The 14000-nt window shown below is 37.1% G+C and overlaps 1 protein-coding gene across 2 annotated transcripts in view; it reads right to left on the bottom strand.

Annotated features, from left to right (window-relative positions):
* Nucleotides 1-6529: 6529 nt before the first annotated feature.
* Nucleotides 6530-14000, bottom strand: part of LOC306871636 (target of rapamycin complex 2 subunit MAPKAP1-like) — a 34752-nt gene continuing 27281 nt past the window's right edge. Inside the window, exons 8-12 of one of the 2 annotated variants that reach the window (XM_079419698.1) lie at nucleotides 13688-13795; nucleotides 11683-11823; nucleotides 10312-10449; nucleotides 8120-8217; nucleotides 6530-8037 (exon numbers count right to left, since the gene is read on the bottom strand). In XM_079419698.1, coding sequence (XP_079275824.1) covers nucleotides 7915-8037; nucleotides 8120-8217; nucleotides 10312-10449; nucleotides 11683-11823; nucleotides 13688-13795 — 608 coding nt within the window. In that variant the 3' untranslated portion in view covers nucleotides 6530-7914. The remainder of the gene's footprint in view (nucleotides 8038-8119; nucleotides 8218-10311; nucleotides 10450-11682; nucleotides 11824-13687; nucleotides 13796-14000) is intronic. The other variant, XM_079419699.1, reaches the window with a different exon arrangement.

The following is a 14000-nucleotide window of genomic DNA, read 5'->3' as shown; positions in this document are numbered from 1 at the left end:
AAGGGCTGTGGATTATCCACGGTCTGTTAAATGTACTTTGAGGAACGGCTTTAATTAAAAAGAGAGCTGCATAGAATTAAGCAGCACCTAGAATTTTGTGCTCCAACCTGGTAAACTCATTTTCATAAATGGTTTATGTAATTTAGGTTTCAATGAAGTAATTGGTGCTTTTATGTATGTTTAGTAGAATTACTTGAGCAATAATGCACTTGAAGACAAAATCTGGAAAATATTGGTATCAGTGATGCGCTGCACATTAGGTGTTGGCCGGTACTGTTCCATCAGAAACACTGTGAACTGAGATATCTCTTATATGCGTGTCATTGATAGAGTTTCCTTGTGATCACCTATTAGACTTGGAAATATTTTAGTAGTAGTTAAGATTATGAGGGATATGATATCAGATGCGGCTGTAGTTACATCTCTAAGAAAATGGAATCAGAATTGCTGTAGGCTATATTGGTTACTAAGCTTGGAAAAATAGTTTTTTTGTGTGTGTGTGGTTTTATTTTCACTTACTGGTTTGACATTTAAATTTCAGACGTTCAACAATTTGACAGATGCTACAATACAAATGCAACATGTGGTAGCAAAACACAGCACTGATTCTTGAGTTACTGCACAAAATGGTCTACAATTAGGTCTGTCATTAGTAAAAGTAGGTCTGTTAATAGCGAGCGGCACCAGAAAAACAATTAATACATGCAAAAACTAAATGGTTATGTCAACACTCAGATGTCTTAATTTCTGTCAACAGATGCACCGACAATCTGTTTAAAACCATCCTGTATTATCAATTCAATCTTAAAGCGTAATGCTGGATTTGTTATAAGTATTTGACCTAACAGTACATGGTTTTATCTGTCAGTGTTGACATGAAGAAAAATACAGTTACAGTGGAAGGGGAAAAGAAAAAAAACGTTGTGACCTGTTTTGTCCCAGTACTCCAGAATCAGTGAGCCGATACCTGTTAACTTTTGTCATGTATTTGCAGTTACTTCATGTCCAAAGCGGGTTTTTCCTTGAATGTCCCAGACAGTTATACTTTGCTGGACAAATCTGTTCACTGCTTTACTTCACAGCACAACCCTGCTCAGAGCAGAACCGCTATATAGCACACGTTCAGGTGTTTTTGCCCGGCAGAGAGTACATATACAGTGGTAAACCGAAAAAAATGATTGCATGTGATTCTATTTTTTCTATCTCATTACATTAATATAATTAACCTGCCTGAATATTTGATATTTGAAAATATGCTGTATATGAGGGATAAAGTATATAGTAATATATGAAAAAATATATAGTAGGAGTGATATTTTTCAAGACCATTGCTGTTATGCTGAAAACAAATGAAACAAAGACACGGTCTCACAGAGAAAAAGAAGAAAAACTAAAGCTTAAATAAAAAAGTGTGTCTTTGAAAGATTGTTTCTGTTGTCATATAATTACTAAGATAAACCAACTCGTAATGTTGTGGCTCCACCATGTGGTGTGTTTTTACCTTTTGTGTTCTTTCCAGCACGTGACACAGGGATGCGGCTGTGAGAGGATGAAGTGCAGTTCAATGGAGTGTACTGTTGTTTAAACACATACTGATTAACAGCTCAGCTGATAAATCAAAAATCCACTAGACAAGAATAATACGTTTTCATTCTGTCAGTATTTTTACATTTTATACTTAGGAAACCAAGACAAGCCTTCCTTTTGTTTTTGGTAAGAATGTTTAACCTCCAGGGGGCAGCTAAAACCCTTATTTGTTTGCATAAAGGTTTAATCAGGGTTTGTGTGGATCACTAAATAATAAGGTTATGTTTGGAATACCATACCAAGGTTATTTTCGTAAACGAAAACTGAAACTAAGACTAAAACTATTGCTTCAATCAATGATGATTGCAAAGAACATGCAATTTATGGTGTATTGAAGTACTACCATTTGTAATAGCACAGTTTTACTACAAATACCATGGTTAAAATATGGTTAGTGCTACCATGGTTTGACTATAGTAAACGTTGTTTTTTTGTAGTAAAACCATGTTAATGTTCGTAAGGGATGCAGAACGAGCGCGCGATTCTAAAGTGATAGATGAACCAAAAGCGCTTTATCTTTTATTAATTCGCCGTTTTATTGTCATTTGATTTAAGCAGAGAGTAGACCGAAATACTGTTGAATAAGGACTATCTGAGGTCATTTAAGACATGCATTCAAGCAAATTTGAACATTCTGGATTTCGGCAGTTAATGGACTTAAATTAAGCGCATAATACACGGGACACCTGTGCATTCAGAAGCGTGCGTGTTTGCAGAAGTGAATATAAAAGCCCTGCTCAGCTTCCATCTGTCGCCTCTAGACTGCAGTCAGCTTCCGTCTGAAGATCTGCTGCTGCTGGAAAACACACAGATGGAGGATATCCAGGAAGAAAAATTAATACGAGAAAATGCATTTTACTGCTCCAGGCAGCCTGATATAAAGCAAACAAACACGCGGCCTTATGAAGCTGTATCTATAAGAAACTTGTCATTTTTAATTTTAATAAAAGAGAAAATCACTGAAAATCACAACGTTTGTGTTTGCATAATATATGTGACCCTGGACCAAAAAAAAAAAAAAAAAAAAACAGTCATAAGGGTCTTTTTTTATTATTATTATTATTATTATTATAGATTTATACATCATCTGAAAGCTGAATAAATAAGCTTTCCATTGATGTATGGTTTGTTAGGATAGGACAATATTTGGCTGAGATACAACTATTTGAAAATCTGGAATCTCAGGGTGCAAAAACATCAAAATATTAAGAAAACTATGTTTAAAGTTGTCCAAATGAAGTTCTTAGCAATGCATATTACTAATCAAAAGCGACGTTTTGAATGATTTACGGTAGGAAATTTACAAAATATCTTCATGGAACATGATCTTAATATCCTAATGATTTTTGGCATAAAATAAAAATCGATAATTATGTGCTACTTATGACTGGTTTTGTGCTCCAGGGGCACATGTGTGTGTCCTGTGTACCTTTATATGTATATATACACACACACATGACATGTTCCTGGATCAACATTATTGTTCAAAACATAGACCTAACCCATAATTTATCCCAAAAATCGGAGGGAAATGAGTAACAAGGGTGTAGAAGCATCGAACTGTGGTTATAAGGCTAAAACTGACATTTCCTCAAACTTATCCCACAATTCTGATTGGTTGCTTGGAATGTTGTTCCAGGATGTGTGTTCACACACACACACACAGACAGACACACACAGACAGAGACACACACACACACAGAGAGAGAGAGAGAGAGAGAGAGAGAGACAGAGACACACACACACACACACACACACACACACACAGAGAGACAGACACACAGACAGACAGGCACACACACACACACACACACACACAGAGAGACACACACAGAGACACACACACACAGAGAGAGACACACACACACACATAGAGACACACACAGAGAGAGAGAGACACACACACACACACACACACAGAGAGAGAGAGAGAGAGACACACACACACACACACACACACAGAGAGACAGACACAGACAGACAGGCACACACACAGAGACACACACACACACACACATAGAGAGAGACACACACACACACACACACACACACACACACAGACACACGTTTGTGAATTGTGGGTACATTCCATAAGCATAATGGCTTACTGTACAAACCATATTTTCTATCACCCCACACCAACCCTACATCTAAACATACCCCTTCCAGGAATATTTTTACTTTCTCAAAAAAAAACTCATTCTGTATGATTTATTAGCCTTTTAAAAATGGGGACTCGGGGGAAATGTCCTCATAAATCACCTTCTCCTTGTAATACCTATGTCATAACCATGTCATTACACAAATTTGTGTCCTCGTGTCACAAAAACACACGCACACACAAATGTATATATTAGATAGATTTCTTAAATATATACGTGCACGTTTTTACACACAAATTATGTAAACACAAACTTTGATTTTGAAACGAACGTCTGTATCATTTTTTTCTTTTTTTAATTCTCTATGGAAAAAAGTGAATGGTAAAATCTTCTGTAACCAAGGCCTGTGTTTCTTGGAAAACAAAACCATATTCCAACCTTCAAAAATTCCCAGGCAGCTCTGAAAACAATGAAACGAACACTGAGTGCATCAACATTCAAAGCCAGTGGATTGAAAGGCAGACTACCATCAAAACAATTGCACTCGGCAGAAAACAAAATGTACTGTGTTCGAAAGCCAAACTGACACCGTCTGGAAAGAGTCCAGTGAGGATGCAGAGAGACACTGCAGTGCTGCAGAGCCAAAACAAGCATCGTGACAGAGCTGAGGAGATGTTCACAGCACCGAGCAAAAACAAGCCTCTTCCTCCTGCAACAAGAACTGAGAAAATCCATCTCCGGCTCCATGACTGTCGCTCTGAATTAAGTTTATCGTCTTGGTTGTGGCGAGGTCTCAGGATATTTTTAACCAGTGCCTATCTCCGGTTCTTGTGGAGGGCAGAAAAAGATCTCTCAGGGCCCACAGCTGCAGAAGAACCTCAAGACAGAGGCGTCTGTAAGGATGTGTCCTCTGCCAGCTGGGCTCTGATTCCCAGCGTTTAACCCCACAGGCGAGACGTTACCTGTTATTGAAGTGCTGCTGCTGCTGCTGCTTGCATCCTTCTTAAATCAAGTCGATTGGTTGTTGGTCTTTTTCGCTACAATGCAAAGTGAAATACAATCAGAGGTTTCCTAAACAGCATTCATGCATCTGATCTGCAGCAAAAACTTTGAAGGTTTTCATCAAAACTTACAAATTTGTAGTGTGTTACATATATTTTGTAGTAACTATACTATATATTCACACACACACAGTTGTAAACAAAGGATTACTGGTTTTTTCCTGCAGTATATAAACATGAGTTGAAGCAGCAAGTGCGGATGACTCCTCGTTCAGTTGGGTGTCTGGCTCTCTCGAGGCCTGTAGGGTTGGTGGAGCAAAGCAAACAAAATGTGACAGAGGAGAAACCCGCACTAGCCAGAGGCTAACAAACGTTCTTGGCTTTGTATTAATGTTGCAACAAAGAGATTTCTCTGCATTATACAGAGACCAAACTCATTCAGGGACTGTAGGAAGGAAGTGGACACCTCACTGCATTTAACAACACATAATTTTTCATGTAGTGATTTGAATTAAAGGCCTGGTGTTAAAGTCAGCATGAAATCAACAGATCGTATTTACAGATCGCATGCGTCGTGTTACGCTCCATAATGACAGAGGACGGTGACATGGAAGAAAAGAATTGTTGAATGAAGTCGTTATTTTTTATTTCTTTGTGCACAAAGTGTATTCTGGTAGCTTCATAACATTATGGTTGATTCACTGATGCCACATGGACTATTTTAATGATATCCTTACTACCTTTCTGGGCCTTGAACGTGTTAGTTGCATGTCTGTCTATGGAGGGTCAGAAAACTGTCGGATATCATCAAGAATATCTTAATTTGTGTTCCAAAGAGTCTTACGGGTTTGAAACGGCATGAGGGTATTAATGACATAATTTGGTTACACTTTATTTTAAGGTATCCTTGTTACAGTGTATTACTCCGTCCTTGTTAGGTACGGAGTAATATTAATTAACTACATGTACTTACTATATGGTACTATAGGGTTACTTGCTTGTAATTATGCATAATTTATTGTTATTATAATAGTAAGTACATGTAACATGGGCACCTTAAAATAAAGTGTTACCCAGAATTTTCATTTTTCGGGTAAACCTTTAAAATTTTATTTTTCAGTTATAATTTCAGTTCATTTCAATTTCAGTTATGTGCTTGTCATTTTTATCAGTATTTTTAATATACCTTTTGGAGTAATTACCTAGTTAAGTACTTAGTAATATCCGTTCTACTTGCATGAAACATTTTGAATTTGAACATTTTTGAAGTAAAATATAAATTTGTTTTATTCCAGTTACGGAAAACTATTTTTAATAATCTTAATTAATGATAACAGCACACACCAAACCATATGGGCTCTAGTGCTCAAAATATGGCAAATATAAGGTGCTAATATAGGTGGTGATAACATTTGATCTTATTTACATACGTTTAACAGTACAGTGACCTGCCTTTCTGTTAAAATAGAGAGCAACCGTTTATTTTCTAGCTGTGATAAAATCCTATGCATTTGATTTAGAGAGCTCTACACAGAAATGTGCTTCTCAAGCAAAACACACGTGAAACTCAACTGACTCCAATAGTAAATTCTAAATTAAACCAAGCTATTTTTAATCAATAATTTACCTTTATAGAATGAAATAACTGATTACTCATCTGCTGGCTTGAATGAGCTGCATGTCTCAATGCATTCTGGGATTGCCTTATCTGTGAAAGATGCATGCATTAGAATTTGTCCAAAAGAAGCAATCTTAAAATTAAAACACAATTATGCTGCCTACCTTATGCACAGAAGACAAAATGATGAAACCCCAACAAAAGGACACCAGGACAAAACGTATTGTTGTTCAGTCTTTAATTAGAAAATCTACTTATATACAGTATACATGTACTGTAGCAAATATTGATTCCATAGGCCGCATTATAACTCCCCCAGGTCATCGGAATATTATAAATAAAGTTTTATTTGAAATGTCTATTCAGCCGTTATCCCAGTCATGGGAAAACACGCGCTCTCTTTGTCCATCCGTCAGCGCTGAACTGAGTATCAGTCATCGCTCTCTGGCTTTGACAGACGTAAAAAAAACGAAATGAAACAAGATCAGTCAAAACAACATGGCAGTCGGAAACCTGAGTCAGAATAGTTTTGGATAGAACGAACACCCTGAATCCAGTTTAACAACAGCAGCGTTTGAAGTGGAGTTATAGAGCGAGAGTTTCAGCTCGAGACGGCAGAACGAGCCGACGGACACGGATGAAATGAACCTAGCATCATAATGTTATCTTTAACATCTAGAAAGAAATGTGGCAAAGACGGTCATACATTCCCATTGCAGCCCGAGAGGACAGTCAGAATAAACCAAAACATCCGTCGAAAAGAGACACAGACGGCGATTGGTTCGTTATAATATATATATATATGCAATCCAAATATACAATGCAGAGGGGAAAAACACATCACAGTAAAAAGTAGTAATTAATTTCATAATTGATCATTAAAAATCTGTCATTCCTTAACTTATGAACCTCCTCTGGTGGTAAAAAGAGTTTCCCGACTTAACCAGCGGACGCTTAAAATCTCGAAGAACGCATTCGTCCTATTGATCTGTAGTAGGCACTGAAGTACTATGGCCAAAGAGGGTTTGTCATCAGACCCTGAATGCGTTTGCTATTTACATTTTCGTAAAAAAACCAAAAACACGATCCCTTCACGTGTCCGATGCGATTTGAGTTAACATCTTTGATACATACGGGAACAGCTAATACGGTTCGCTTGCTCTTTCTGGCTTGTAAGGTTCCGACTGCGTTCGTTTGGTGCGTGTTTATGTACAGTTGGTTTGTAGGCAGTGGAAGTAAGTCTTTGACGCAAACAGCAGCAAGTTCTCGGTCCTTGGCATTCAGAGTCCAGCCGATGGTTTTGTCTGGTCTGGGCAATGGCTGTGGCTTCAAACGTTAATAGAATTGTTCAATTAGATTGTTGGTTGGTTTTGCTAGTACATTCGAGTGACAGCAGAGAGCATTAGTGCTCTGATATGATTAAGGACCGTCAGTCCAGGAAAGGCCGACCTTGAGAGGCTGATTTCTTCATCCGGATGAGACATCGGTCTCACATTTTCATCTAAACTTCTTGCCATCCTTCTATTCTTTATGTTTCTTGTCTATTTCGCCTCTGTTCTCACAGGCCATTCGGTTCAGAGTCTGCTGATCATTTTGGCCGCCAGAGCTACTGGCCCGACTTTTTGTCCTTCTGGAAACTGAAGCTCGTGCGACGGTTCAGTTTGCGCTGTTTCTGGGCGAAGTAGTCCGCCCTCGACGTGCTGGCACGTGACTCCAGGATGTAGTTCACCTGGCAGAGGAAGAGGAAAAGACACACTTCCTGTGAATGTGATCAAATTTATACAGAAAAAGCAGTAAATAATAAATCCTACCTTGAGCACAATCTCATTGACAGTTGCAGCATCACACTCGAAGTACAGGGCTTTGTAATCGTGGTTGCTTAGATATGTGAGCTTAAATATTGCATGACCTACAAAGAAACCATAAAGACTTTTTTACATTCAGCAAAACAAAATTACCACCATGGTTCAACATACACGTGCATGTGAGCTAATACTGTAACATTAAAAAAAAGTAAAAAAAAAACGTATTTACTATTACTATTAAAAATTACTATTATTATTATTAACAAAAATCCTTATGCTACGATTGTAATTATTTTTATTAATCAGTTTTGACAAAATATATTATTTTGGAATCTGTTTAATCGGTCTAATCAAAAGCTTTTTGCTAATTTACACTGAATAGCAGGTGCTAAGTGAATTTTAAATGCAATTACCATTAACTTTTTTTTTTACTTAATTTAGTTAAATAATGATAAACTGATCATTGCATAAATAAAATAAATAAATGCATACATAAAGAAAGAGAGATCTTATGTTTGCACAAAGAAAGCCTAAAACACCCCTGACAATAAAATAACCCAGGGCTGTCAAAAATAAAATGATTAATCTCATATTTGAGAAAATATATGAGGAGTTAATTTGCAAAAACAGAGAACTCCGTTTTTAACAATTCTCAAAAATCATGTTTTTTACTGTGCATTCCAATCAAACTGCAGTGGGTTATTTTGACTAGGTTAAAAAATTACTTATAACAATAAAATCATGATAACATAATAAAAAACATGATTTTTGAACATTTTAAAAAACGGAGTTATCCGTTTTTGCAAATAGACTTTTCATATATATACACTGTTCAAAGGTTTGGGGAAAGTAACATGTTTTAATGTTTTGAAAAAAGTCTCTTATGCTAATCAAGGCTACATTTATTTGGTCATAAATACAATATTGTGAAATATTACAATTTACAAACACTGTTTGCTATTTTAATATTTTAAAATGTGATTTATTCATGTGATTAAAGCTGAATTTTCAGCATCATTACTCCGGTCTTCAGTGTAACATGATCCTTCAGAAATCATTCTTATGCTGATTTGCTGCTCAAGAAACATTTCTGATTATTATCAATGTTGAAAACAGTTGTGTTGCTTCATTTTTTGTGCAAACCGTGATATTTTTTTTCAGGATTCTTTGATAAAATATGATCATTTCAAACATAATTAACCTCAAATATGAACTCTGGCATCTTTGAATTTGAACACACAGGACACAGAAATAAATGGCCCTGCTCCAGAAACAAATGCTCAGCGAACGGCATATCCCGACTGGGAGACTGGAGCATTTCCAGGCGTAGTCGGAGCATCGGTGTGAGCCGCAGCGCCTGTGAGCAGACTTCAGCAATCTGTCTGCACTTCATCAATCACCGTTAGCAGCACGCGTCTGGAGAGCTGCGCTCGTGTCCCTGTCATATCCGCTAAGAAGAGACGTCTGCATCACTTACCAATGCAAACCTTACAGCAAGGCTGCGTAAATAGATTTTGTTTTCGGTAACGGAGTTCCCTGTAAGTGTAATGCAATATAAATCCCTTGGTGAGTTTGCAGTGCTACACTATATCTGTCAGTCGCCAGTGATGTGGGACATCAAAAGAGTTTCTAAATAAACCAGAGACCTTTCAGGAGGAGAGGCAGAGCCTATTACTTTACTGCAAGTATACAATAAGTAGAAAAATACTTATTCCATTTTTTATGATAAACACAAACTACTGATCAATGTTTTTTTAAGGATGCATAAAACTGATTAAAAGGGGCATATTTCTATTTCAAATAAATGCTGTTCTGTTGAACTTGATGTTTATTAATGAATCCTGAAAGAATTATCACCGTTTCTACAAAAATATGAAGCAGCACAACTGTTTTCAACACTAATCATAACAAGAAACCTTTTAAGCAGCAAATCAGCATATTAGAATGAAAATTCAGCTTTGCCACCACAAAAATAAATTAAATTTTAAGATACATTTTTAAAAGAAAACAGTTATTTTGATTTGTAATAATATTTCACAGTATTAGTGTTTTACTGTATTTTTGATCAAATAAATACAGCCTTGGTGAACAGAACAGACTTCTTTCAAAAATGTATTGATCTCAAAACTTTGAATGGTAGTGTATATAAATAAATAAGGATTTCATGCATATTTCACAAAAGTATGAGCAGAACTGACTTGGACTCTTCTCCTCCACCAGGTCACAGGCACACAGCAGATCCGAGTCGATGGAGATTGGCTTCTGTCGGATCCAGAACTTTGTGCTTGTCTTCTGATTTGTGACAGGATCGATCTCCACCTTTTCACCAGAAATTCCTGGAAAAGTGAGAAGGTTTTATCTTAAAAATCACTTATAGATAAATCTCAACTGTCAGTTTGTATCAAAAGAGTTTACATAAAAACGACATCTAGATTTTAAAGATGAACAGGTGTGTGGGTTTATTTTCCCTGTTATTTAAATATGAAAGGAGAACCGAGCCAGACTGACACTGATTCTGTAGCAAACGCTGTGAGAGAGAGGGGTCTGGAATATTATTACTGGTCTATCTCAGAAGCGCACACACAGTCTATCCATAATGGATGTGACAGCTGTCAATCATTCACATGACTTAAAAAAAATAGCATGCAAACATCAGTGTGCCAGAAAAAAATTGCAGCTTGTCAATCACAGTGAAATTCCTAAAGAGATTCCATGGTTCACACAGGCTTCCTGCGCCTGGAGCGCTGCTGTAATTGGGATGGAGCTGTGACTGGAGCAACTGTCAGGTGTGCTGGAATTTTTTTTGTGTGTTTTCACAAAACAGTACTGTGTTTGATCTGAAGACCATCTGCCAAACTTTTGTTCATGAGTTGAATCGTGCGCTTTGAGAGGTAGAGAAACTGAGAAGTCAGGAGAAGTAAACGAGAACTGGAGACTTCCAAATTGTATTTTGTGCTAAACTAAACCATACCATATAATACTATTATATATATACTTTCACAGATTGGAGAGACTCTGCCCATCTTTACTTCTGAGAGACTCTGCCTCTCTAAGGCATCTCTTTTATAGCTAATCATGTTACAGACCTGATGTCAATTAACTTAATTAGTTGCTAGATGTTCTCCCGGCTGAATCTTTTCAAAATGTCTTGCTTTTTCAGCCCTTTGTTGCCCCTGTGCCAACTTTTTTGAGACCTGTAGCAGGCATCAAATTTGAAATGAGCCAATTTAGAGGATAAAAGAGTAAAATTCCTCAGTTTTTGTTATGTTCTCTATGTTCTATTGTGAATAAAATATTGGCTCATGTTATTTGAAAGTCTTTTAGTTTTCATTTTATTCAAATTTAAAAAACATCCCAACATTTCCGGAATTCAGGTTGTAGTACTATATGATACTTAATACTAGATAATACTATATAATAATAATAATATTTACTACACATTAATGTGTGACTGAAAGAAATTTAAAATTCTTTTAAACTCTTGTATTGGACCTGAATGTTGGTCTGTTTTGGCAGAAGTGGATCCAGATATTTCATCAATGTAAAACACAGAGATCTGGAAACAGTACCTAGCTGCACATCTGTGGTGAAGCGGAGCTTGTGGATCATGCTGATCTTGAAGGACTTGTAGTGGTGGCTACTCAACATGTCCTGTACCGTAGTGATGTCTATAGGCGGGTCCTCCTCTGAGCTCTCCTCACCTCGAGAACCTGCAGATGAAGACGGGACGGGATGGAGAACGAGATGTGTGTGTTAGATGTGCATTTGTGCACTTTACATGTAATGTTGCTGCTGTTTTGCAACAATAAAGGTGATCAATAAAGTTAATCAATATATCTAAAAAAAGGAAACACTCTTTCTGTAATGTTCTAAAAATGTTTATGAGGATTCCGGTGATGTCATCTCCCTGCATGGCAGCTTAAACAACAGCTCCTCCGGGAAAACTGCTAATTTGCCCCGTTAAATCGTCAAATATAACTTTCTCTCGACTTTATTTGTTTCGCTAAGTGGGGAAAGAATGGGGAGAAGAGATGGAAATAAAAAGTGCACCGCTGGAGAAACTGTGAATGAAGAAAACATAGGCAACAGCTCTCCGGCGCAGGCACAAGATGGTGACGCTAACGTTAATGCTAATACTCATCTGAGTGATGCGGCAAGTTTGACAAAAGTTCTGGAGGAGATAAAGGACTTTCGCAAAGACACAAAACAACAACTAAACGAGATTATCACCGAACTCACCAGTGTTAATCTAAAGAGGCAGAAACGTGAATCGGAAAATTAGAAGACTGCGTTCAAAACGTAGAACAGGTGATGAGCAAGATGATAAAAGTGATGAGCCAACAAGAAAATAAACTTCTCGACCGAGAAGGGAGATCACGACGGGAGAATATAAGGATCTATAAAGTTTCTGAAGGAGCAGAGGGGGCATCAATGATGCTGTTTGTGGAAAAGTTACAACGGGATGAGCTGGAGATCCCCCCCAACTACAGACTTTGGCATCGAGGCACGGGCACTCGCACCAAAATCCTCGGGCAACAGGGAAGATAGACCGCGGTCAATAACAATCAAATCCCACCGCTACAAAATCAAAGAGATTCTGCGCAAAGCCTGGGGAAAGAAGGTGTTTTTGAATGAAAGACACCTTTTTGCAAGATAGAGGAATGGATTATAATGTGGAGGTATCAATGGAAATGTTCTAAGGCACAGAAATGGAGAGAGTTTGGTTGGAAAAGCTTGATATGATATTTTATTACGCCTGCTCAGAAATCACACCATGGTAATAATTTTTCGGTATGTTGGAGAAAATGTGGAAACCAAAACGCAAACCATTACCATATTTTCTGGGACTGCTCTATTTTTAAGGGCTACTGGAGAGAAATACATACTGCCTTACAAGATACATTTAAATGTGTGATACCCTTTAACAGTGAAATCTTATTTTTTGGATACATACCCCATGAATGGTTGAAAAGAGATAAATATCTAATTAATATATTGTTGGTGGCTGTTAAAAAGTACAAATAAAAAAAATTGTCACAGGAGAGTCCTACCTTAAATGCATGGATGGAAATCACAATGGACATTTATAAAATGCAGCAAATAACAGCATTTGTAAATCATAAAATGGAACAATTTGCTTTGCACTGGGAAAAATGGATCGAATATGCAACATCTCATAGACCTGATTTTATTTTGTAAGCAAAATTCTGATGTAAAGAAAGATCACTCCCTATATGTACATAGTTTTCTTTCTTGCCCCTCCCCCTTTTTTATTTAAATTTTTCATTTTATTCTTTTTCTACATTTCCCCCCCTTTATTCCCCTCAATATGTACACAACATATGTAACGGGCGCATGTATGGGCACATTTAGATATATAAATACATGTGAATGTGAGTATAGATATATGTGTGCTTATGTATGAGTGTATTCATCTATGTGATGTGCATTTGATGGAAGTATAATATTGTTTGAGGAAAGTAAATAAATAATAATAAAAAGTTTATGAATGTGAAATGTTGAAAGATTGCGTGTTACAATGGCAGGAACATCAGAAATGTCATCAAAACTCACTGTTTTCTCGGACCAAGCAGAACTCCATGGTTCCCTGGCTCTCCAGCGTACTGTCCAAATCCACCGCCACATTCGGTTCGGTTTGCTTCTCCAGACGATACATGGGGCCTGAAACGAATCACGTAAGTGTTTATTTGACTGCATTCGGCTCACATGATCTATAAAATCACTGCACTGGTCGAGCTCAAAGATCATTAAAAGCATAATAATATTCAAAGATCACGTTCATGCCATTAAGCCTTAGAATTTACTTGTTGCAGATACATGAGTAAACCACACATACAAGTTTATTGTTATGCATTTTATCAATCAT

The sequence above is a fragment of the Barbus barbus genome (genome assembly GCF_936440315.1).
Source record: "Barbus barbus genome assembly, chromosome: 6".
Lineage (NCBI taxonomy): Eukaryota > Metazoa > Chordata > Actinopteri > Cypriniformes > Cyprinidae > Barbus > Barbus barbus.
This window is presented reverse-complemented; position numbering and strand designations above follow the sequence as displayed.